Source organism: Lutzomyia longipalpis, chromosome 2 (genome assembly GCF_024334085.1).
Source record: "Lutzomyia longipalpis isolate SR_M1_2022 chromosome 2, ASM2433408v1".
Classification (NCBI taxonomy): domain Eukaryota; kingdom Metazoa; phylum Arthropoda; class Insecta; order Diptera; family Psychodidae; genus Lutzomyia; species Lutzomyia longipalpis.
The window spans coordinates 3042505-3069562 of record NC_074708.1 but is presented as its reverse complement, the minus strand read 5'-3'; the positions used below and the strand labels follow the sequence as shown (position 1 = coordinate 3069562).

Sequence of the window (27058 nt, the reverse complement as noted above, 5' to 3'; positions counted from 1 at the left end):
CACTCAAGCCCTTTTTAAAAAAAAAAAAAAAAATTCTTTGCGTTCCTTTTGCACCTTTTTGCACGGTGTCACTTCTGGAATTTTTATGGCAACACTGCCGCTCTGGGACTGTGATTGCAGAGGGGGTGGTGGATGTTTACACACCGTGTTCAATGTTGGATTGATAATAAATTGCCTGGTGCTCTTTGGGTGAGTGGCAGGAGGTTCGATTTGCGCGAAGGTGGTCGTCTCGCGGAGTTAATCATTCAGCACAGTCAATTAGTAATCCATTTGCAAATTGTCGATGATGAATATTATTGCGGTGTTGCACACAGACTTTCCGTCGTCAAATCACCAATTGTCGCTTTATCCATCCGATATAAGTCTCACAGAACATATATTGTATACATATGTATGTATGTATGGTGTATATATGTGACGATGTAGGAGGAAAAAAATATATATGTCGAGGGAACAAATCAACCTTATCTGCTCACTTGTATCGTGCTTTTTTTTTCCTTCTTCTTCTCCACCTCTCTCCTTTGCCTTAGCAGCTAATGCTGCTGCTAAAAAGCTATTTTTATTAGAATAAGCTTTCAGATGTGCTCACTTTTTTTCTTCCTTTGCCCCACCGTGAAAACACTTTTCACATCATTTTCATTTTTATTTCCACTCTTTTTTCACGTTTTCATCCCATCATTGAGACATCCATCCATATAGAAGAGACTTTTTTTCACTTTTCTCTTCTTCTGCTAAACACTCCGTTTTCACTTCACTGCTATATGATGAAAATTACTTTTGAAGTAGATTTGAAGAAAATCTATCTTTGTGAAAATTTGCCCCCTCACTGGTCGGAGAGATTGAGGAGAAAGAAAGAAAAAGTCTTCCTTCCCGCATAAAGGTGTCGAATTTTTGATGCTCAACCGAGTCAGGTGGTGAAGCAACTACAGAGCATAGTTGCAAGTTCGTTCACAACAACACTGGTATGCTTCTTTGTGGGGGCCTCAGAGGCAAAATGATTTGATGAAAATCTGGCCACCAGGAACGGCACTGAGGCCGCGGAACGCTGGAATCGATAGAAATGTCCGCCGCACACTGACTGGGAAAAATCGTTTTTCCACACACTCAACCGAGGTGGAGTTTTTCCGTCGTCACACTGCTACTACAGGCCCCCCGTTTAGCAGCCACACAACCGCACAGGGTTCGCACACAGGCACACACCCAGAAAGCAGGGGAGGAAGAAGGTGCACAAAAGAGAAATATCCCAATAATCAATGTGGGAACAGCATTACGGCCACTTTTCTTCTCTCCCTCAACATTTTCCACAAGCACACAAAGTCACGCCTGCGCCACAATTTTCCCATCAACCTCATACAAGCATTCAGCCTGTATAGCATCCACACAGCAATGGAGGAAAACTCACATCACGATATCATGTGGAAAAATGTCTCTGTATGGAAGGAAAAAGTGCGCCAATTTTCAATTTCGCCGGCTGGATGATTTTTCCTGCATCTTATCCAGCTACTACAGATAGCTCTCACTTAAGCCGATGGGCCTCCTCCTTGATGAGATTTAAATTAAATTTATTTCTTTTCATTTTATTTTTCTCATTTTCTCTATAATTTTATTATACAAAATAACAACATTTAAAGATAACTTAAAACTTATTTATTTATTTAGTTATAACTTCAGATTAAATTATAAAAAACATTCAGAGACCTTTCGCAGATCACAAAAACATTTTTTTGGGAAATTCTTATAAGAAAATCTTATTAGTTGGTGTTCCACTTCGTGGCCAACACCAAGTATTGTAATCGTCGGAAAAACCGACCACCTCAGATCGGGCTCAAACTTAGTATGAGCACGTTTTAGACAACCCACATTCTGAAAATGGTGGTGGAAAAATTTTGATCCGGCCGGCCTGCCGGCCGGCCTGCCGGCCCGGACTCCACATTTTGCCTTATAGCTCAAGAACGGTAACAGATAGAGACTTCCGGTTTGAAGTTTTCTATAGAAATGTGGGTGTAAAATTTCATTTTTTCGCATTTTTAAAATCCAAGATGGCCGCCGTCCGCCATTTTGAAACACCGTCAATCAGTTCCCTTATAGCTAGAGGTCTGAAATTTTAGTATGTTATAGGGCTCAGTGAGACGTTTTCATCAACAATTCATACTTGACAATCGGTCAAGCCGTTTAGCAAATATGGCGGTCTAAAGCAAAAAGTGTTTTTTCGATATAACTTGAGAACGGCTTGATCGATTTTAACCATCTTGGTGTCAAATGAAAGGTATTGGGAAGCCCTACAACTGTCTAGAACATTCCAAGTTCCAAAAACATCCGCAAGAGGCGCTAAAATCAAAAACAAAAATTGCCTAATTTTAAGGGGCAATATCTCCGAATCCCCATCATCGATTTTCTTTAAATTTTGATATGTTGTGGCCTGACTCAATATCTTTCACCAGTCCGAAAATGAAGAAAATCTATGTCGCCGTTTAGAAGATATGGATATTTGAAAAATTCTTGCATTTGAAAAGTTCTAAGCACCATATCTTTTGAACCGCTTGCCCGATTTGACTCAACTTGGTATCAAATTAAAGGTTTCGCAATTATCTACAAGTTTCTAAAACATCAGAAACCTCTAGAACCATTTCTTCAGGACGAAAAGTGCGAAAAACTCTTTTTGTGAAACAAAAATCCGCCATTTTGTGTTCTACGGGTGACCTTGAAAATCACTGAGATATATATCATATTATAGCTTATTTCAGGACCTTTCCAAAACTAGTCACGAAATTTCTGTAGGTGTTATAGAACTAGAGATATGACCATTTTTATGCATCAAATTGCTGAATTTCACAAAAAAATCAACTTTGCCTACTAATTCTGCTCACAAATAGTATTACATCGCATAAACAAACTTCTATACGTTGTGGGACACCAACTCTTATAACTGGACGCGTTATGATTGACTTTTTGAATGGAGAAGAAAGTTTATAACTGAATTATATCACAACACCTTGAAACGCTTAACCCTTTCGCGTTTTTTTGGGTTATACGCTGACCCAAACGTGAAACAAATTATTTTTCCAATTATTTCTGAATTTAATTATTTGTCCATGTTACAAATGCATCAAATTCACGCAAAAGAGGCCAAAGAAGACGTTTTGATTGAGAAAAGTCCTCTAAAAGCATCTAGACAATAAATATTTTAATAAAAAGAACTCATGTTTCAATGTTTCACGTCGACGCGAAAGGGTTAACATTTCTTTTAAATTCTCTGTGAATAAAAGAAATAAAAGGGGGGAAATATTCTACATTCTCTTTCATATTTTCCCATGTAAAAACTGTTGAGAATTAAGAGCCTAGAACTCTCTTTTAATGCTGAATATTAAGTAATTAATAATAAAAGAGAGTAGAATATTTTCTCTCCTCTACTCACACAGAGAGATTAGAAAATTCTAAGCGTTTGAAGCTGTAGTCTGATAACCTCATAAGATCGAGGAAACTCAATCAAACAACTGAGATAATTACTTTTTCATATTTTTCCTCCTTTGAAAAATTAAATTATCTAAATAAAAAAAAATTCTCCAAATTCCATTCCTCATCATGTGGAAAGAATTTTCTTTTAACAAACATTAATCCTCCTTAATTGTTTCAATTGAAGAAAATAAATCAAAGAGCAAATAAAAATTCAATAGCATTTGGCATAATAAGAAATTTAAATGAAAAATACGTCACAGACGATTGTGGGAAGAATTCAAAATTTATTTTTACAATCGCGACGCGATCTCACACATAATTCTCCACATAATCTGGCTGCCTTCGGACGCTTTCAGGCTGAATTTATTATTTGTATATTGAAGACAAATTTAGAGAGCTTCATGTCTCAAATTATATAAATTTTTTGTTTTAGGTATGCCTATATAAAAGCTACGAATGTTTTGAAGCTTTTGAAAATTTATTTTGAATGGAAATCAGTAAGGTTTTCCGATTAATTCGATCTTATTATTGTAAAAGGAAACAAAACTTAATTTATTTTTAATTTTTCACTGTTAGTGCATCATTTTATGCGTTAAAACCTTTGAAGATCGCATTAATTTGCATTTTTTTCTAGAAAATCTTGCCTCCTTGGCATTAAATTGTGTGATCTTACACGATCTTATGCGATCGCACGTAAACACGGGTGATCGCACGCAATCTTATACCCAAAATTAAAAAAAAATTAAAATTCTCCTTTTCCACCGCAAAAAAATTGTTTTTTATTAATTGAAAATCAAGGATTGAATCAATTTTTTTTTGAAGCTAGATTTTAAATCTTCTTTTCTGTTCCTTTTTCGTCTGTCCCATCCGAAATCTCAACTTTACCCATAAAATTAAAAAGAAATAAATAATTAGTTCATTGAAATTATTATAAAAAAAAACAATCGTAATTCAGTCTAAACAAAATGAAAATCACAAAAATATTTAAAATTTTTTAGAAACTTTCTAATGAACTAAAGATGATCCAAAAGAAATTGTAAAAATAGCCGTTAGAAAAAATATATTTCACGACTTATCTTCAAGTTTAACTCTTTAAAAATATTTTCAAAAAAATCTTCTAACTTATGAATGCTCCATTCAAATTAACCTTACACCGAAGGTTCACGCCGTGAACAAACAGTTAGCCAATGAAAACGCACTGATCGCGCTTTTAGCCAATCAGAGCGCTTCATTAAAGCACAAATTCTTCTTCTTATTCATTTACGCTTCATTCACAATTTATTGAGGTGAGTTTTCGGTGTAAAATCAAATCGAATAAAGTAAAATATTTATCTGCGAAAGGCGTGCAATGAACAAGAACAATTTAATTTTTTTTTCTTGCCAGAATTTATCAAAGTTTCACATCAATGATTTTTCACTTTTTGAAAGCACAATTAGGGACACAATAAAAGGATTATTACATTAATTATTTTTTCTCCTCATCTACGTGTATGTATATAAATTATTCAGTCTGTTTATGTGCGATTCTGGTACAAGATTGAAACATTGCGACATTTATTTTTTTGCATATAAGGATTAAGGGTTTTTTTTTCATTCATTTTTATAATAAAGTTTTTAATCTCAAATTAATAAGGAAACAAGATTAACTTTTCGTGTAAATCGTCCCAAAATGTGTCCAAAGGGGTCACTTTTGGGTGAATATAAATTTCTTTTTAATGAAAAAACTTCTACAAACTAAACAAAAATTAACTTTTATACCTACAATATTCTATACATTCTACTTTAACATTTCTTTGGTATGACTTTGTATTTTCTATATAATTTTCATCGTCAATTATGTTTTTTTCTTCTTTCTTTCTAACCATCATTTATGATTCATCTTACCACGTAATTTAATATATGTATATGTAATTAAATGTTATGAACTTTGTAATTAGTTTTTTCAGCAATAATTATTATATATCACTTAGTATTTTCTTTTAAATTGATTGTAAGAGCTCAAAAATATTATAATTGTGTAATAAAGAATGAACAAAATTAGAGCAAAATACTAGCTATGCTTAATAATTTACTCAATAAATTACTACGAATTATATTACATTCTCTCTCAGTTGCAACAACGCTGCAAACTCTCAATCTTCTCACACTTAAATTGATTTACTAAATGGGAAATGTTTGTGTCTTTAAAGTAATTTTTTAGTTGTTGCAAATAGGCATGTAGGTCTTTTTTTCTCAATCCTACCGCCTTAATTTCTACTCAAAGAACTCATCACGAATACCTTCAGAATATTGCCTCTTTCCTGCCATTTCCAAAATTGCCTTTGTTTCCGTATTTCCCTGCAAAACAGACCGTCCTGGGCTCTTCTGTGAACACTTTAAAGATAAGAGACAAAGACAATTAATTACTTTTCTTGAAGAGAAAACAATTTTAATTTTTTTTACCTCATCATCGGATTCCGTTGAAGGTTTCTCACCAACAGCCCAAACTTCAATATTGCGTATTTGGAATTTTTTATTTGCACTCAACTGCGAGTATCCTTTGAATGTTGTACAGGATTCGGAACTTTCACCAATTCCATACTCACTATCAAGCCAGAGACCCCAGAAATTGTGTTGTCCACCCATTCCCTTTAAAGAGAAATTAATTTTAACAAATTAATTGAATTTCTCTCAAATTCTTCAGAGAATGATTTTTTAAAGAAAAATTATAAAAATAACACTCATAAAAAAACTTTGGTTAAAATTGCTGAAGTAATCAGTGAAAAGGCGATTTAACAGAATATATCAATTACTTTTAACGATTTAAAATATTTTGAAAAAAATGGGTTTCGATCGTTTTGGGTCTTTAAATACCTATATAACCCTTGGAGAATTTTGCTAGCCACGGTGGCCATTTCGTCTTTTCTTAATCGTCACAGAATTAAAATTAAAACATTTCGTGATAAATTCTACATCTGTTCACAGGGAAATTCAATCACTTAGAATTCTTCTAAAATAAAATTGGAAAAACATTTTCTATTTGTGAGAAAATTATTGTAGGTAAAAGTTTTGAGGTTAGAAATAGCGATCCTCTAATTGAAAAAATCTTTCAAATTCCTTAAATATTTTACAATCGATTTCTTTATTATTAACTGATTGATTTAATGTGCAAAAATGATAGAAATATTCGATGAAAAGATAAAAAAGCTAATATAAATAATCAAATACAGCAAAGCTATTAAATCATAGTTCTGAAACAATTAAAGTAACAGATTACTCGGTTAAAAGAACTCAATGAAATAGTTAAAATTACATAATCAAATAGTCAAAAATGTCGAATTTATTCTGTGAAAAACTATATCAGAAGTTTTCAATAATTGATTTAGTTAAAAAGACTCTTTCCTTGAATAAAAAACTATTAAATCTTTTTTTTTCTAAATCAATCGTTTAAATTCCTAATTGTAAGATTTATTCTGTTAAATCATTCAATAACTAAATTAGTGAAGTAGATAAAAAAAAACATTGATGGAATAAATATGACGAAATGATTCAGTCAAATTACTTTTTTTCCGAAGTTCTATCATTGAATAAAATTGCCAAATATATCTTCATCAAATTAATTGTTTAAATTCTTAAGATTGAGATTAATTCTGTTAAATCATCCACTAATTAAATTGGTCAAAAACACCGAATCAAATTGGTGCAAAATATAAGATTCCATAGAAACTAGAAAACCGATTGAATTGATCAAGATATTTTTTTCCTTGAGTAAAATTGTTAATTCATTCACTAATTAAATTAGTTAACAAGACCAAAATTCAAGTAAAGTTCTTTTAACATTGAATATGGAATAGTTAAGAGACCACTTACCAAACCATTGGGCATTGTTTGCTGGTGCAAATTGAGATACTGATAGTGATTGTTGTACGTTGTACTTTCGAAGCATCGCATTTTGGGGCGCAACGTGAAGAGGAATGTTGACGTATCACCAGCAAAATTGGCACTCAAGCACCACGATGCCGGTGCGAAGCCCCCAAAAACATACCCATTTGTATCTTCAACAATAATCACAGATGGACCTTGATCCATTATCCTACCCAGTAGCGTTGAAAAGCTCTCCCCGTGTATTTGGGATGAGAACAAGAATCGCCATTTATTCTGAAAATCTTGCGGGAGATTTGAATTAATGTAGAGAATTTGCGTAATGTCCGTTGTAGCTGGGAAATCGGGAACGTATTCCAGGCCTTCGCAAAATGGCAAAAGTCTCGATGCGCACTCCATTGAGCCACGCACCGCAATGGGTTCCTCCTGTGGACTCTTTGTGCTGCGATAGTTGTACAAATGGGAAAAGACATGCTCGAGCATCTTGAGAAATGTCGGATTGGCTTGAAGCCTAAAAATAAAAAACAGGAATTAAATAATAAATTAAACCAAAATGAAAATAAACGTTAAACAAACCATCTTTCAGCATCGGTTCTTGTGACTTTTTGTGTTCCTGGCTGAACAACATCGTACACCAAGCTATCAGCTAATTTTTGAATACATTCCTTAATAATGCGGAATCCTTTTGATTCCCACGATTTAAATTGTGGCCCAGATTCAAGTCTCAAAGCTCTCATGTAGCTACTAACAACAGCTTCCACGTACTACGAGAAAAAAAGCATAAAGAGCATAAGAGAGATTTTTAGCTGTGTTTCTTTCAGACACAGCTTTTGTGTACCGAGCAAAATCGAAAGTCGTCAGATCGGGCTCAAACTTGGGATGAGCACGAATTAGGGTCCCCACATTCCAAAAAACGTATGCGCCAAAAATTTTTTTTTCCGGCCGTCCGGCCGTCCGTCCGGCCGTCCGTCCGGCCGTCCGGCCGTCCGTCCGGAGTTCAGAGCTAAATTGCAAGAGAACGGTAATAGATAGAGACTTGCGGTAAACGGCAAAGTTTAAATATCGACCGGAAGACATCCGATTATGACGTCAAATTTTACCCCCCACCCCCGCGTCCGCCATTTTGAATAACCTCAAAATTTTGTTTTCGCTATATCTCAGTCCCTGTAACAGCTAAAAATCTGAAATTTTGATATGTTGTAGGGGCCATCAAGAGCTTTCCAACGATACCTCATTTTCGAAAATCGGTCAAGCCGTTTAGTCAATATGGCCGTCACAATATTTCATCGAAAATCGACCATAACTCGAAAACGGCTTGACCGATTTTGATCAACCCGGGCTCAAATGAAAGCTCTCAACAAACCCTACAACTCTCTAGAACATCCAAAGTTTCAAAAGTGACCGCTAGGGGGCCAAAAATCAAAAACAAAATTTTCGATGAGTTTTCGATGAATATCTCGAAAACGCCATTATCGATTTGCTTCATTTTTTGATATGTTATAGCTGACTATATTATCTAGCTCCATGCCAAAAATGAAGAAAATTTATGTCGCCGTTCTCGAGATATAGCCTTCCAAAGTTAGCATGTCATATCTCGGGTTCTACAAGTCCAATTTTAATCAACTCAAGCGCAAATGAAAGGTTTCGTGAAACCCTACAAATGTCTAGAACATTGCAACTTCGAGAAATGACCGCGAGAGGCGCTAAAGTCAAAATCAAAATTTTCGGAAATTTCGAACTCGAATATTTCGAAAATGCCATTATCGATTTACTTCATATTTTAATATGTTATAGTTGAGATTAAGACCTTTCCAACGATGGTCTAAAAACGAAAATCTATGGAGCCGTTCCCGAGATATGGCCTTCTAAAGATATCTTAGGAACCTCTTTCCCAGCTTTGCGGACGAATGAGAAACCTGCATGAGACGGATGTAGGTGCAATTTCAGTGAGATTCTCTCACTTGCATGTCACTGATACTGTTTTACTCGCACGGAAGGTTTTTCTCAATTTTCTCACAAATTTTCATGGTAAAATTGTGTTTTTTGTGACCCGAAAGCGATGCTGAGTCGATTGGTTTCCAGCTCCAAAAATTCAAAATTCGCGTCAAAAAATGTCGTGCAAATTTCGCAAAAATTTCCGGCGAGTTGTATCCTCTAACTTTAACTAAAAGTACTTGGGGCCCCCTATGCATCCACAGCGATTATGAAGCCCTTAAAATGAGTTTTTCTTGTGTATTTATGTTTTCCAACAAATTGGCGGTTAGTGTACTACATTTAACGGATTTCCTATAAAACATTTCAAACTTTCGTGAAACATGTTTCGTCTTCTTCTTCTTCTTTTGTTTTGCAACAAACGTCAGTGCCTTTGCAACTTTCGCGGTATTTACATGGTGGCGTATTTTGTGCAGTGAAAAAGTGTTTATTTTCGTTATTTAGGCTTATTTTCTTGATAGATTAGTGTAAAGTAGGGCGTAGATTCGCGTAGTGGAAGTGTACAGTGTGAAATACTCGTGAAGTGCAGTGAAAATCGCTTAAAAAGTACTATGAGTGTTGTGGGGAATTTGGGCGGTGCGGGGGGAAATTTGTGTTGTGCTGGAGCCCCCGCCGCGGGGGCGGGTGATTTCTTTTTTCAGGTAAGTATTTGTTACTTTCTATCCGTGTCTTAAGCTAGAAATTAAAATATTTATCAAAGTGCGTCACAAAAGTGCTCCCAAGTAAACAATTTTTTTGCTATGGAATTTTTCCGCGGAACTATTCTGCGGAATTATTTCTCAAATATTTTCCATGTAATTTTGTTGTTTTTATTCAGTTTATATTTTCTTACGCACCCTGGGCTCTACAAAATAGGAAAATTTTAGTTTTCACGTGCAACAATGTGTGATTTATGAGATAAATTGCAATGAAAAACCCTCGGGAGTGATTCCTTTGGGACAATTAAATTATTTTCCAGCCATAGATTCCCACAATTCTGATTTTTTTTTATCATATAAGTAAATTTAGGGTTATGTAAGCTTGAACATTTTTCTTCGCGCAAAATACAGTGCACGTCCACATTTACGAATATAATTGATTTCAAAAGAATTCTCAAGTCGAGGCAAGATTTTAAAATCGTTTTTTTTTTTTTCAAACTCTAAATTTCCTTTTCATTATTTTTGTATGAATACCTTGAAGTTGATTGACATATTATCAGTCAAATAAAAGTGCTTTTATTCAATTTACATTAATAAAAAAAAGAAAATTGGTTTTTATTCCGATATACTCATTTAACATTTTTTTCTCAGCACTGTATTTGATGATAAAAGGGTAGAATTATGCCTTCTGACAATTCTTGGACCTACATACGTGTATTTTGCTCCATTGCTCAAGCACATTTTCCAGCTAATATATTCTATACGGACTTATTTATTAATAATTTTTGTCTCTTTTAGAAAAAAAAATTTAATAAGAAACATCATAAATAAATACCTGAAAATGTTTGAAACATGTTTCACAACCCTATGACGTGTTTCAATGAAATACAAAAAGGGCTTTATTCATTTTATTTTAAAAAATCAGCAAGGAATGTGCAGCAAAAAAAAAAACGTTTTTTATTGAAATATGGCTAGTAGAAAAAATTTGGAAATGTAAAAAATAAAGACCGATAAAAAAGATTTTTTGGAAAATTCTAGATTTTCAATGTACATTTTTTTTTACTTTTTTCGCCTCTTTCCCAAAATTAGGCACCTTCACGCGTTTGCAAAAAGATTTTCCCATGCATCGGCCAGAATTTTTCTTTAATTTTCTTTCGAAATCTCCTTAGTTACAATATTTTATAATAAAATAGTTTTTTGACTTTTAAGGAATTTCTAGAACAAATTCCGTTAGCTTCTTAATCAAAATCGAAATAAAACATGTTTCATTACAAAAATGCTTCAACTTTCTAATAAAAAAATATTCGTAAAGTTTTAATTGATTTGGGCATTTTTCAGCTTCCATAATTGGGTGTATAACAAAATGAAAATTTTCGAAATCTTGAAACGTCAGGTGTAAAAAAGTTGTAAGAATAGCCATTTCCAAAAATATTTTCCTGCGAAAATAATAAATTTTATCTCGGTAAATGTACGATTGAAATTCAAAAATTTCCCAGCGCAATACCAGGCTTTTCCCATCAATCTGATTTTTTAAAGATTTGTTTTTCAGAGATGTCTTTAGTGTCTCTCTTTCGAAATAAAGTGTTTTATTTTGTTGCACATTTGCTGATTTTCTAAAAGAAAAATTAATAAAGCCTTTTTTATCATCTCAAGATAATTTTTGTTGGAAAAATTTTTCAAACTAATTAATTCATTTAATCGTTTTTTTTCTCGTTGACAGGTTGATTCTGCGTGGGAAGAACCCTCGGCTCAAAGGGAGAGTCGAGAAGCCTACCCATCCGGGTACGGTTCTCTTGTTACATCCGTAACTCGAGCCCGTGAGGGAGCCGTGAGGCACAAAATGACAAATTTGACGAAAACTATGACGAATTTGACAAAAAGCTCTGCCAATGATGCTTCTGCCAAGCGCTTCCGGATTATTAATCCGGAAGTGTTTGTCAGGGGTTCATTCAGTCAAGACAATATTGACCTCTTTGGAGGTTTTGCGAATAATAAGCAAAGTATGGCTAATTCAGTTGTTGCCATCGCGTATGCTCACGTGCTTGATCCAAGTTATTGGACAAGCACTACGATTGATCAGATCCTTTATCAAGGTAACGAGGTATATATTACCTCACGAGAAAATACTTCAGAAATGTATCTGATTCCGGAAGAAATTTCCAAGAATTTTGCAATAATGAACGAAAAGATCACTCTTGAATACGCGGTAGATGATCTCGCGCTTGATTTGCATGGAGAACTATGCGGTAAACATGAATTTGGAAATCTTCATGTGAAATTGATTGCATTCTTCGAGCGGTATACACATGGAGTCATCACATGTGGTGACCTCAGTGTTGCTGTTTTGAAGACAAGCAACATGTTTTACATGTTTGATAGCCATTCAAGGGGATCACTAGGCAAATTTGTGACCGAAGATGGTACATCTGTGCTTTGCGGATACAGAAATGTATCCGACTTGCATAAGATTTTGATGTACAATCTTTCTCAGGGAGATATTAATTACAAGGGAACAAGGATGTTTGCAATGACTGCGTATAAAGTAGTTCCAAGCCAGATAAAGGAAACATACAAGATTAATAAAGCCTTTCTTTCATATGAAAGCGTCCAACGCCAAGAATTCAAAGATACAAATAAAGAAAATCTAGAAATTGATGTATGCATAGAGCAGGACGGAAACCCAGAGCCTAATGCAGTTTTTGGTCGCGAGATTACACGTGCTCAGAATAAGAAGGCTTACGTAAAGAAGATTCTAAAGTTGAAACGTAAACTGAAGAGGATCCATGAGAAGAGGATGCGCAATGAGTTACTTCACCGTAAATATGAAGTTTTCGGTGATATCTCAGACGAGAAAGTCAAGGGGGAAACAACATTAAAATCTCTTCCAGAGATGAAAAACAAGAGTTTTGCAATAATGATATTGAATCATGATGATAATTTTGCCGTAATCCAAACTGGAGGTGGATTCGCGAAAAAGTCAAAGCAAGCGAGAAATGCCAACTATTACAAACAGTTTGGTATTGTTGTGCCACACATTTTTGTTTGTGGCTCATACAGTCAAGATAATGAAGTACTTTTTGGTTCAGATTCAAATAACAAGCAGTGTACTGCATGTGCTGTAGTTGCACTTGCATACACTCATGTTATTCCTGTATCCAATTGGAAGACTCAAACACTGGATGAAATTCTTTTAAAAGGAAACGATATATATAATATATCTCGGCGAGCTAATCAGTATTTGACTGTAAATGAAGTTTGTAATAAATTTGAGATTTTGGACACAAAAGTTAGCACACAACTTGTTGAAATTTTTAATGGTAACGAGTTTAATCCTCTTACTGTCGGTTTGCAAGGAGAGTTCAAAGGAAAAGATGGACATAATAGTTTAGAATTTGCATTGGAGCACTTTTTTGATCATTTTAGCTGTGGAGTTTTTACAAGTACATCTGTATCAGTTGCAATATTCAAAGCAAATGATCTATATTATTACTTTGACAGTCACTCACGTGGTGCATTTGGACAAATTGTGCAAGAAAACGGTACATCCATTTTGTGTGGATATACTGACTTGATTTCAATTATAAATATATTGAAATACAATTTTCTTTACGAAAATTACGAATATTGTGATAAACGCTTTTTTACTATTACACCAATATATATTAAAACGCGCAAAATTGAAGATGAAATTTCTGAAAATAATAGTATGCTACACTTTGGGCATCATTTAAGTGAAATCAAAGAAAATAGTAAAATTAAGAATGAACCACAGATCTCTGAGACTACAATACCCAAAATCCGAAAACCCAATGAGTATAGGAAGTCTGAATACAATAAAGAATACAAAAAACAATTGAGAAATAGTAAAGTATACCGTACTTCTGAAAATGAGAACAGAAAGAGAAAACGTGTAGAAGAGCGTAAGGACGATGCTAGGAGACAAATTGAAAATGAGAAGAGAAGGAAACAAGTTTCAAAACAACGTCAAGACGACACAATGAGACAAAAGGAAAACAAAAGCAGAAATCACAGACATATTGAAGAGCGTAAAGATGATCTAAAAAAACAAATTGAAAACGAAATCAGAAAGAGAAAACGTGTAGAAGAGCGTAAAGACGATGTTAAGCGACAAATGGAAAATGAGGCTAGAAAGATAAGACATATAGAAGAGCGTAAAGACGACGTTAAACGACAAAAGGAAAATGAGGCTAGAAAGCGAAGACTCAAAGAAGAGCGTAAAGACGACGTAAAACGACAAAAGGAAAATGAGACGAGAAAGCGAAGACTTATAGAAGAACGTAAAGACGATGTTAAGCGACAAATGGGGAATGAGGCTAGAAAGCGAAGACATATAGAAGAGCGTAAAGACGACGTTAAACGACAAAAGGAAAATGAGGCTAGAAAGCGAAGACTCAAAGAAGAGCGTAAAGACGACGTAAAACGACAAAAGGAAAATGAGACGAGAAAGCGAAGACTTATAGAAGAACGTAAAGACGATGTTAAGCGACAAATGGGGAATGAGGCTAGAAAGCGAAGACATATAGAAGAGCGTAAAGACGATGTTAAGCGACAAATGGAAAATGAGACTAGAAAGTGGAAACTTAAAGAAGACCGTAGAGATGACATGAAACGAAGAATTGAAAATGAGAAAAGGCGACTGAGACATATAATTGAACGAAAAAATCCGGATATAAGAAGAAAAGAAAATATCTCCAGAAAACTTAGGATGCAAAACAAAAGTAAGTCCAAAAAAACTAAAAAATTTTCACTAATAATTAGTAGACGTAGTAAGAATATCAAATCGAGAAATATACAAACTCGTTTTTTGAAAAAAATTAGAAAACCAAGAGATTCGGATATTATAAGCAGAAAAATTGAAAAGTCAATTAAATTAAAATATGCAAATGTTGATCAATCAACTTTTGAAAATCAACTTATGATGTTTAGAGATAGGCTACAACGATCACTTAAGATCAAATCAAATTATGACTACAAAAAAGTTAAAGGTACAAATATGAAAAAGAGAGTTAAAAGACTACAAGATAAAAGTCGTACACTTTTAGAATTTTTTGAAAAGAGAAAAGAAGTTCCAGAATTCATATGTGGATGCTGTGAATGTATATTCTTTAAGCATAGTGTTAGAAAATTGAAAATTGATAAATGCAAATATTCCAACAAATCTGATCTGGAAGATTTTCTTAAGATTTCAGATTATTGTTGTAATACGTGTCTTTATTCATTGAATAAAAACAAACTTCCAAAACTTGCTATTAAAAATGGACTGGCATTTCCAGAAATTCCAAATTGCATCAAAGAATTGAGCGATCTGGAAGAAAGGATGGTCGCACCGATTCTAAACTTTATGGAAATTCGCGAATTGAAAAAATATATGCTGAATCCTCAAAAAGGTCTTAAAGGCAGCGTTGTACACGTTCCGGTAGAAATAAATGACATGATTAAAGTTTTGCCTCGTAAACCAAATGAAATGAAAACACTTCAAATTAAATTGAAGCGACACGAAGAGTATAAGAACCATTATATGTTTGATACAGTCAGGCCTTGGATTATTATAGAAGCAATTAACTATTTGATAACAAAGCCACTCTATAAGTTAGAAGGTATAAGTCTCGATCCCAATTTCATAATTGATAACGAAAAGAATCAAGAGATTCCTTTTATAGTTGATGTAAATGACTATGATTCGAAGAATACAGAAAATGAAATAACTAAAACTAATAATATTATTGAAATAATTGATGAAGAAGTGACAGAACAGGTATTGGATGATTCCAATTTTCCCAGGTATCGTAATTTTCAAGATATTCGTAATTCGACAACTTACGTTACAAATACTCATACTGATAGATTTATTGAAATTATTAATCATATTTTTGCGCATAATTTTATGTTCCAAACTCACTTGATTGAAGAACGAGGCCTTAAATGGGTAACCTCAAAGGGAAGGTACAAGAGAAATGTACAAATTCTATTTCTGAAACCAACTGAAAATTCCAAAATTGGTCATTGGGTAACAACTCTACATGAAAATGGTTCTATAAAAGTTTATGATTCTTTGCATTGGAATTCACTTAATGAAGATTGTATAAATTTTTTGAAAAAAATGTATCCCACAACTATGAAGAAGAGTAATGCCATAACATATATGAATACGTTTCAGCAAAACGATACTTATTCTTGTGGTGTTCACGCTATTGCAAATAGTGTAGCTCTACTCAATAATATTGAACCAAGTAATCTTTGCTATCAAGTCGAAGAAATGAGAAATCATTTGGCTGATATGCTAGATTCTGGTTCAATTTCTATGTTTCCTACAGTATATTCAATACCAACGCAAGTACTTCTAAATGTGTATGATAAACCAACGCAAATAATTGAACAAGAAACTGAAATTGAAGAAATATCTGAAATTTCTGTTTATGATAGACCCACTCAGATGATTCCTACGGTGTATGATCAGCCTACACAAAAAATGTCACAAATTTTGCAATATGGTGATAAAAACAAAAATAATTCAGATAAACAAGAAAATATAGAGGATATTATAGATTATGGAGATTGTGTACCAAATGAAGATATAATGGCAATGGATTTGAATGAGTATGTAACAGAAGCAAGCAAAATTCAAATTATGGCCCCCGGGCAGGGGAAAAAACCTATATATGCTAGTGCTAATAAAAACTTGGAATTCCTTTCTTTTCCAAAAATATATTGTGGTGAAAAATATGAAAACGAAAATATTTATTATTATCAACAAGTTAAATCAGAACAGCTTAGAAGAGATCGTAGATGTTGCACTCCAACGAAAGTTTTGTACAGTTGTAACAAAAAATTGCTACAATCTGTTCAAAGTTCAATAAACACGGCATTGCGAAAGTCAAAGAAAACAGAAACAACTACAGCTTCCGACGTCCTTAGTGAAAATAAATTGAGTAAACTCATTGAAAGCGATGATGGTTTTAGGTATATGAAAACTATCTCCCTAACTCCTGGTTACCTTGCAGATAAACAAAATACTCTACTTGCCCAGATTAGACAATTGGGGAAACCACATTTCTTTATAACAACCACTTTTAGTGAACTGCATTGTCCAGAACTTCTACAAAACTTGGCTAAGAATGCAGGTCGAGACCTTTCATTGCTAGAAAGCATGAATCTTGAAAAAGCAGAAAAAACGCTTCTTATTCGTAATGATCCTGTAACGTGTGTTAGATATTTTACTCAAAAAGATAATAATCTTATGGCATTGCTAAAAATTGATCCCAATAAAAATTATGGAACGGGAAAAAATATTGTACAAAAATGCGGTCCTTTCGAAGATAATTACGTTATTGACTCTTTTGAAAGATATGAATTTCAAATGAGAGGAAGTGTGCATTCACACAAACTTGTGTGGTTGAAAGATTTTCCAGAATTTGATGAAGAAAATACTAAATTCACTGATAAGTATATTAGGAACGTTGAAAAATTTATGACGTGTAAGTACGTGGATCCTGAAAAATATCCATTGATTAAAAAGCAAATGCATAAACATTCGGAAACTTGTTATAAAGGTAAACGAAATATGTGTAGGTTCAACTTCCCTATACCTCCAATGGATAGAACGGAAATTCTAATACCTTTTAGTAAAGAAGAAAGAGAGTTAAATGATGTAAATGCACTTAAAGAAATTTACAAAAGAATTTACAATGAAGTTAAAAATTTTTCAATCAAATTTGTAGATATTTCTTTTGAAGACTTTCTATTTAAGCTTGACATAACAAGACAGCAATATATATTGGCTATTCGAAGCGTCATTAAGCGTCCACGCCTGTTTCTTAAACGTAGTAGTTTAGAAGTAAACATAAATGCATATAATAGTGATATTTTGAATTACACTGAATCTAATATGGATATACAACCAGTCTTGGAGGTAAACGCTCTAGTAAAATATGTTGCAGATTACGTAACAAAATCTGACTCTGGAGTCACAAAAATTTTGAAAGATATAAGTACGGAAATTAAGGTTCATAAAAACTATACTTTGGAAGAGAGATTGCGTAAATATGGAAATGGATTCCTAAATAATAAATTGGTGTCCGCACAGGAAGCAGCTTATTATTGTCTATCGATTCCCATAACTAAATCAAGTAGAGGGTCAATTTATATTAATACTAGACCAATTAATGAACGAACTAGAATATTGAAACCAAAAAAAGATTTGCTTAACCTTCCAGAAGATTCTACTGACATATTTGCACAAGACATTGTACATAAATATGAGAAACGAAAAGGTTTGGATAACGTTAGTTTGATTGAATATGCAGCAGACTATACAGAAGTACGCAGAAGTAATACGGATGACGGAAATGTTGACGAAATAGAAGCAAAAGAAAGAAAATATTCCAAAATTGTTAGATACAGAGGATATCTAGAGAAAGATGGGGATAATTATTACCGTGAGCAAATTTTGTTGTATTTACCATTCCGTAATGAAAAAACCGAAATTGAGGAATGCGATCACCAAGCAAAATATTTTGCAAATCTAGATGCTATTAAAAAAGTACGGGCTAAATTTTCTCCTGTATCGGAAAATGCGCTATCAGACGCAATTAATAATCGAGATAATGACGATGACACTGACATTGATGATGATCCCGATAGAAATCGTCCAATACATAAATCTCAAGAAATTGATGTACTACCCCGCGATCAAAAAACTGATAATCCCAAAGATAAATCATATAAACTAGTTAACCCGGTAAGAATATCTAAAGATAGTTTGTTCGAAAAATTGCAGTCACTTAATGAAAAACAAAGACAGATTGTAATGCATATATATAAATGTTTCACGTCAAATAATTTGCCAATTCGAATATTTCTATCCGGCTCTGCGGGCGTAGGCAAAACACGTGTAATCAATTGTTTGTATCAGTTGATTACATCGCACTATGATAATATGCCAAACGGTAATCCAGAAAGTATGAAGGTTTTGGTTTGTGCACCAAGCGGTATGGCGGCATTTTTGATAAATGGTACAACTATTCATAGAGCCTTTGCTCTTCAAGTTACACAAAATCAGTCAAATACTGGTTTGAGTGATGATGTTGCAAATACTATTCGTTGTAAACTTCGTGATGTTAAACTAATTATAGTAGATGAAGTTTCTATGGTCGGATCTAATACATTTCTAAAAATGGATATGCGTTCGAGACAAATTTTTGGAGTCAATAAAAGTTTTGGAGGAAAATCTGTCATAATAGTAGGTGATCTAAATCAACTAAACCCAGTGAAAGATGTGCCCATATATAAGCCACCAACTAAAAGTAATGCTAATATTTTTAATTCAAACCCTCTATGGGACGAATTCAAATACTTTGAATTGACTGAAATAATGCGTCAGAAAGACGATTTGGAATTTACAATAGCTTTGAATAATTTGGCCGCTGGGCGTATGACACAGGAAGATATAGCATTGATTAAATCTAGAACTGTTAAAGACCCTAGTGAAGTCCCTGATGAAGCAATTAGATTGTTTTACAAACGTGTAAATGTAGATGCGTTTAATGAACGTAAAATTGCCGGTTTTCCAGGAGAATTGTATGTATCAACTGCAAAGGATAAAATAGTAGAGAACAAAGCTACAAGTTCTAAACGGGAAAAAGAAAATCTTATACATATTCAAAATAGACCCCCAACAGATACAGGAGGACTAGTATATGAATTGAAATTGAAATTGGGTATAAAATACATGATAATAAGTAATTTGGATGTTGAAGACGGTCTAGTAAATGGTGCAACCGGTGTATTGCGTCATCTAACATTTGATTCCTCGAATAATGTGTCAATTGTTTGGCTAGAATTCTTCGCGGAGAGAGTTGGAAAAACTCGTGCCAAGGAACAACGTTTTAAAAATTATATAAAAGAAAATAATTTGCAACCTAATTTGATTCCACTTGAAAAAGATACAGCTACTTTCTATTTGAGTAACAAAAACTCTTCTACAGTCGCCAGAAAACAATTTCCGCTAATTCCAGCTGAAGCTCTAACTATTCACAAAAGTCAAGGTCAAACATACAAATCTATTTGTATTGATTATACTAAAAGAGAGGGCCTAACTATAGATATGGTTTATGTAGGACTTAGCAGAGTAGAATCACTCAATGGATTGCATATAATTGGTGAATTTTTTCAACCTAATTTTTCAAATTCGGCAAAACAAGCACAGGAAGTGATTAAAGTACTTAGAAATGAAAGATTTATTGAAGATCAATTCAAAGATATTCGTAATCCTGAGAAAAATAAAGTAAAGATTTGTTATCACAATATTATTTCATTGCACAAGCATTTCAAAGACATTGATTGTGATTCATGGTATAAATACTTTAACATTGTAATTTTGTCAGAAACAAAAACAACTAAGAATTTTTCTGTTCCCTGTTTTAAAAATTATAAAGTTCTTTATAGACAAGATAATGCAATAAGAAACATTGGAGGCCTCCTTTGTTACGTGAAAGATGAAGACAACGCTTTGTTTAAAATACTAACGGAAGATATCAAAACTGATCTCACGAAAAAGTTTACTTTAAGTCTTTTTGTTATAGAATATCAAAACTATCACAATAATTTTTATATTATTACTGGATATAAATCTCCAAAAGTTCCTTTTGATGTATTTAAAGCATCATTTGAAAATGTTTCTTCTAAAATACCTAAATATAGTCAAATTATTGTTATTGGAGACTTTAATTTTAATGTCTCTTCGCATAAAACAGATGAGAAATTTTTAAAATACATTAACCAGTACGGCTTGCAAAATAATCTGGATGCTGATCAATCCACAACGAAATATGATAGTCAAATAGATATAGTTTTTTCAAATATTTTGTCAAATAATTTCACCGCAGGTATATATGATAGTTATTTTTCTGACCATCGTCCTGTTTATTGTACAGTAGGAATAATAGAAGAAAATATATCACCCGATAAAACAGATAATGTTCCAGAAAAGCAACCTTCGAATATCACCCAAATTTTGCCATTAACAAATACATCAGATGATAAAAATTCTGTAAAAAATAAGACTTTCTCTCAAGAAATTGAATCTAATCCCATGAATACAGAAAATAGTAACGTGACTAATAACGTAGAAAACCAAAATTGGCCAGCTAATATTTTACATGAAAATGGCAGATACTTGTGGGAAGTGGAAGATATAAGTTTTCAAAATCAATTTGTAGAATTGCAACATATATATCGCTTTATGGATATTCTACATGCAAATTATCCCGATTACAGAAAAATTAATCCAACGTATGGATTTATCGATGATCATGAAGGTAATGATAAATGTCCAGTAATTCAACCAAACGAAAAACATCTACAGTTTATAATTAGTTATGATCGACATGCAAATTTTATTGGGCATTGGACACTCGCGATTTATAACGGTAACAATAGAATTAATTATTATGATTCCATGAATGGTGAAATTCTAAATAGAGAAGCAGAAAGACTTCTAAGCGCATTGCACCCACATTTGAAACCATTGAGAAATTTTCTTACATTTCATTCTGTAATGAGACAGCCAGATAATATAATGTGCGGAATTTTCGCTATTGCTAATGCAGTTAGTTATATTTTAGGAATAAATCCATGTGAACAAAAATATGACATTATGCGCATGAGAAATCATCTAAAACAAATACTAGTTGAAGGGGAAATTTTACCTTTTCCTACAATGTAGTAAAATGACACTTTTAATTTTAAATTATAAAGCTAAGGAGAATACTCCAAAAATTATTAAGAAAAACTATCTATCAAGTAGAATTAGAGAGCATGTGGGGGGGGGGGTTCGAGCATACAGAGGTGAACCAACATAACAGGTAAATATAAATTAATTTAATAATGTCTATTCAGAATAATATTTCTATCTTTTCAGATTTTTTTGGATTCTCAAAGGGATAGGATGCGTCTCAAATAGCCTCTCCTATCCAACTCCTCGTCCGCACCTCCCCGTTGGTAGAATCTGGGCGCTTAAGGCGGCAGACGCGGAAAGGGGGGAGGATTATGATTCAGACTTCTGTTTGACACGTATTCCTCTAAAAATTATTAATGATTTTTTAGTGATTTGTATAAATTATTGATTAGTTTTGAAACTATGTATAAGAAAATATATAAATTTCAAAAGTTACAAAATTTTTTAAAATAAAATATTCATGTTCCGCGTAGAGGATGAAAGATTTATAAAATTAATGTACAACTTAAACCGTTCCCGAGATATTGCCTTCAAAACATTTCTTAGGGGATAACTTTTCTTCTTTTCCCGAATTTGCGCATATTTAAATTTATTTGCGTTCTAGTTTGCTCTCACAAAATTGGTACACTGAAAGAAACACAGCTCTCGTAAGCTTGGTCAGCTTACCAGTACATTTTTCATTAACATGAAGGCTTTTGGTTGTCCAAAAATAGAAATTAATTTGTATGCAGAGATAATAATCACAAGTACTCACTTCCTTGATTAGCGGATAAGCAATATCGGCTGATTCAGAACCCGAATGGCCCAGGCATGTCAATAAAACAGATATTCGTTCATCCACTGATCCTCTTACGCAGTAAACGTATAGTTCGGCGAACTTTTGAAATTCCACCACTGATGATCGAGATCCAAGGGAGCCAAACAGGAAATTCGTTATATATTGAGCTAAGCGAGGATCCATCTGGGAGCCCCAAAATTTCTGCAAAAAAAGAAATATTTTAAATAAAAAAGGAAATAACGAAAATACTCAACTTACCATTAAATCATCCTCTTTAATTCGATCAGAATTCTTGCTGACTAATTTAAAGGAGCTGGCAACAAGTGGAACTTCGTCCTTGGTCAACAGTGAGCATTTCTCCGCGAGTTTCGTGCTTGAATTGCCCATTGTTCATCAATTTATATTCCAGGTGTGCAATAAATTACATAGAATAGTTTCTATATTTTTCTTCTTTTCGCCCTTTTCGTGGGCCTGTCTAGCACTTCATCCGCAAAGGTGTGATTGATTGTATCTCTCTCTCTCTCTCTCTATCAACCTCCCTCTCACCTGTGTTGGAAAAGCTATAAAAGAGAGGAAGCTCAACATCAGTAATATTGACGAGAAAAAAAAGCACGATAAGGTCTCTTATCTCTGACATTATTAATATTTCAGAAAGGTTATTGTAATTCCATCGTGCGGACGCTATTGCTATATATACAATTAATCCGCACACGGAGTTTGAAAAAGCTCTTATGCGGAGTTTGGTGTGATAACCAATTTAATTTGTAAATTGTAATACAAGTTGACATTATATTGTATCAAACAATATCCGATAAAGCACTATGTTTGCACACGCAGAATTTATTTTTCTTTTTTTTTCTCCATATAGAATGCATTAAATTTATTTCCAGGATAATACATTCAGGATGTACACTACCCGTAAAAAGTTCCCAGATTACTAGGAATTGAAATAATTTTCTTAAGCTTTCAATTGACTAAAATTGTTGTGAAGTTATAATTAAATTTTTTATCCGTTTTACTTTAAAAATTGAAACAAAATCAGGAAAATAATGTCAAATTTAATTTGAGCCTAATCGAATGATAAAAATTATTTTAAAAAATCCGAATTAAGTTGATTAGGGAATGTTTAACTACTTACAAAAATAAATTAAAATATCGATGATGTATTTACTATAAAGCCGTTAAAAAATACTAGCTTAACCGATTTTGATAAATTTATCAGTTATGGAAAGGGCAATAAATTACCTTTCAAACGATAACCTATTTTTTGAATCGATGAACTAATGACTGAAATACAAAGAATTGAAAAAAATCTAATTAAAAATTCGGGAGAATTTGAAAAAGAAACTTATTGGTTCGCTAAATTGGTTTTAAAAAATTATCCACTAAACCGATTTTGAAAAATCTATTTGATTTAAAAGAAAAATAAATTTTTATTTAGCAACAGTCTATTTGTTTAAATCGGTCCCTGATTAATGAAAATGTAAGATGTGAAAGTGAAAAGTAAAAATGGTTATTTCACATAGGTTCACTATACAGTCAGGTATTGAATAACGTCGCATGGGATATACTCTTTCCACCCATTAATAATAATGAGTGGAAAGAGTATATCCCATGCGACGTTAATCAATACCTGACTGTAATGGCTGGTGAAACACTGTTGACCGATTTTGAAATATTTTCATATTTGTAAAGACAAAGAATTCGCCTTTCCAAAACTGAGTTTTTATTTAAATTCGATTAAGCTCAATCGCAGTTAATATTCAATTAAACTTTCTATTAAAAATACTAAATTTTTACTGTTTAGGAAACTTTTCAATGACAGTGTAAGAGGAAGTAATACGAAATATACAACAATATTGTATGCGTCCTGTTTAATATATTGCATATAAAATAAATCAGTTACGGCTCATTTCATTTATGGGGAATATTAAATATTATTTCAAGTGACCAAAGGACGTTGACGATAGGAGAAATCAGGATAGTAAAATCCTGAGGAAACTTTCTAAGTGAAAAGCTACAAATTTTAGAACTTTTTTGTATGTTTTCTTGCACCAAAAAAATCCTAAAAATGAAGAAATTGATCAACAGTACCTGATGAAACTCCCCTTCAAAGAGCCGAAATAAATAATTCCTTATCTTCTCATTCAATTAATTTTTTTTTAATCAAAAATGTAATAAAAGAAAATTAAACAAACTTTGGTATTTCCCACAAAAAAAAACATGGAAATTCCATTCATAAAAATTCCATTTAAAAAAAGTTCAAATCTTTGCACGAGTTGTTTACCAAATGAATTTATCTTTACACATGCTAAATGGAATTTTATTTAAAAGTTACACACAAACTCTATATGGTTGCGTAAAGCTTAGACAGATGAATTACGGTGTGAAATGAAGTCTGAAAAATCAATTAACTAGCATACGCAAAAGAGGCCAATTTTCCACGTGCAAGGTTTACAATTTTTCTGGCAAGTCTCTCTCGTCTATACGAGATGACTAATATGGAAGTATTTTTCCATTTACATCCTCTCGACCTTCTTTCTTCTCTCTTCACCCAAAAGAAAAAAAACAATTAAAACACCCCGAGATATGCGAGAGCTGTAAAATTGAAGTCTGGAGGAGAATTCCATTTTTTGTATTAAGTCATTCCCAAATGCTGATTACTCACTTCACGTCTTTCACGTGGCTTCTATCGCAGTGTTATCATCACGAGGCCTTAGGAGTCATTTTATTATGAATGAGTGCTTTTTCGCAATCTCCCACAAGAGGTTTCTTGTGATTTTTTTCGTACATTTTTATCACACAAAAAAAATGAATTTTTGCAATGTTGTGTTAAGAAGGTGAAACTAAAAATATTTTATCAACAAATATTGAATCGTATTGTTTGAAAAAGACATAAGTCTGATGTTTTAAGTAAAAGTGACGAAAATTAAACTCTTAATTGTTTCAATAAATGGTTCAGTTTGATACTTTTATCAATCAATTATTTAATGAAAAATTTTGGAGAAAAGCTTGAGGTCAATTTAATAAAAATCAAACCTTTTAGAGGCCTTTAAAACATTTACAAAGAAGAGGAATGAATAAGATTTTTTCTCTATTTCTTTGAAGCTTTTTAACCGAAAGCACCGACTTAATAAGCGTATCCAATAAGCTTGTGAAGCGGGTTCGATTCCCAACTGGGTAAAAAAAATTTTAACTTTTTTTTGGTTCACAAATATATTTTCTTTCAAAATTAATAAGAAAAAAAATTATCTATAAATTAAGGAATTCAATAAATTACAAAATTAATTTATTATTAAGTCTCCAAGTGGCAGAACCGATTTAAAAAAAAAATCTTATAGACCAAGATTTTAAAGAATTTCTCATTTCATATTTTCCTTTCAAAATTATTAAAAAATAAATTTATTCTGATTCATTTTCTATTCAAAAAGCTCAAAAATACCAAATCTAAAGTAAATTAATTAGTCTTAGAGCCTAAAGAAGATCCTGATTATAAAATCAAAACGTCGCTGGAGAACAAAAAATAAACCAAATTCCCTATTTTCAATTCCAATTTAAGGAGCTTCTTATTATTAGCCCAATTAGGTTTAAATTTGAAGAAAAAACCATCTAAAATTCCTTTTGAAAGAAAATTAGCAAAAAAGGATATCCTGAATAAAATAGGGTAGTCTGGTGCACCTGTGTGGCTTGTTTATTTACTTCCCCCGCTGATCAAAGTGGATACTCAGACGTCCACTCTTTTATTGGGGACGATGACGGAATGTGGTCGAGTCATTAATTTGATGGCTAAACAAATGATATAAAAATGAGAATGAGCCCCATCAGCAGTCCTCACTGCAAGAGCCACCACCCCCTCAGATTCTTGCGCGGATTTCTCCCACACCCTTCAAAAGAAAAAATAATCCTCCTCTGCACAGGTGTGTACCCTAAATCTCTTTTTTTCTGCCCTTTTGCACGACACTACAACATTCCCACATTTTCTATTCATCTTCCTCCTTTCAAGGTGAATGCCATGGAGGAAAATTGAATAATGCAACTTGAAGGTGAGACGATGGATTTATCATTTTTTTTACGTGTCAATTTTTGTTACCTTTTCCTTCCAAATAAATTCAGTTCAATTGAAGAATTTTCTTCTTGGGTGGTGGTGGAGTCTCTCTCTCCTTCAAAATGAACTACATAACTTCCAATGTCGTCCTGATTTTTCCTTCTTCACGCATTTCTCTCTCCTTTTTTTTCCTTCTGCAAATTCAATCACTTTTCTTGCACAAAACTCCGCAAATTTTGCATAATTTCGAACTTCACTGCGGGAATTTGGAGAGGAAAAATAATAAAATATTACAAGAGAGAGCCCACACGCCAGCTCAAAACCTACACACGTCTTCGTGGCGAGAAAGCAATTTTATCTATGTGAGCACGAAATGTATTCCAACTTTATTTGTACCGCCGAGTATAAAAAAATTCTACTATCAAAATTATGACACTTGTTCTCTCTCCGCTGAGAGTTTCATTCAATTAGGGGGCTTCTCTATGTTGCGCACTTGCGTGGATGATTGTGGGAATAAACTTCAAAGAGGCAGT

The 27058-nt window shown here is 33.1% G+C and overlaps 2 protein-coding genes across 3 annotated transcripts; one reads left to right on the top strand and one right to left on the bottom strand.

Annotated features, from left to right (window-relative positions):
* Positions 1-20: 20 nt before the first annotated feature.
* Positions 21-27058, bottom strand: LOC129788620 (MTOR-associated protein MEAK7). Of its 2 annotated transcripts, XM_055824835.1 has the most exons (7): positions 26571-27058; positions 22739-23040; positions 22457-22681; positions 7894-8081; positions 7306-7828; positions 5899-6084; positions 21-5829 (listed from the first exon to the last, which is right to left on the bottom strand). In XM_055824835.1, exons 2-7 carry the CDS (start codon positions 22865-22867, stop codon positions 5710-5712), a joined length of 1371 nt encoding a protein of 456 aa, XP_055680810.1. In that variant the 5' UTR covers positions 22868-23040; positions 26571-27058; the 3' UTR covers positions 21-5709. The 2 variants fall into 2 exon arrangements, with proteins under 2 accessions (XP_055680810.1, XP_055680809.1); XM_055824834.1 differs by having other exon boundaries at positions 21-6084; positions 26571-26997.
* On the top strand, positions 8120-22388 carry LOC129788617 (uncharacterized). The gene has a single exon (XM_055824831.1). The coding sequence runs from the start codon at positions 11788-11790 to the stop codon at positions 21688-21690; it is 9903 nt and encodes a 3300-aa protein (XP_055680806.1). The 5' UTR covers positions 8120-11787; the 3' UTR covers positions 21691-22388.

Excerpts from the sequence above, each read along its gene's own strand:
- LOC129788617 (XM_055824831.1), top strand. The coding sequence starts at position 11,788 with ATGACAAATTTGACGAAAACTATGACGAATTTGACAAAAAGCTCTGCC.
- LOC129788620 (XM_055824834.1), bottom strand. The coding sequence starts at position 22,867 with ATGGGCAATTCAAGCACGAAACTCGCGGAGAAATGCTCACTGTTGACC. Across the intron at positions 7,829-7,893 it reads AGAACCGATGCTGAAAGATG|GCTTCAAGCCAATCCGACAT; the intron begins GTTTGTTTAACG and ends TTTTATTTTTAG. Across the intron at positions 6,085-7,305 it reads AAACAATGCCCAATGGTTTG|GGAATGGGTGGACAACACAA; the intron begins GTAAGTGGTCTC and ends TTCTCTTTAAAG.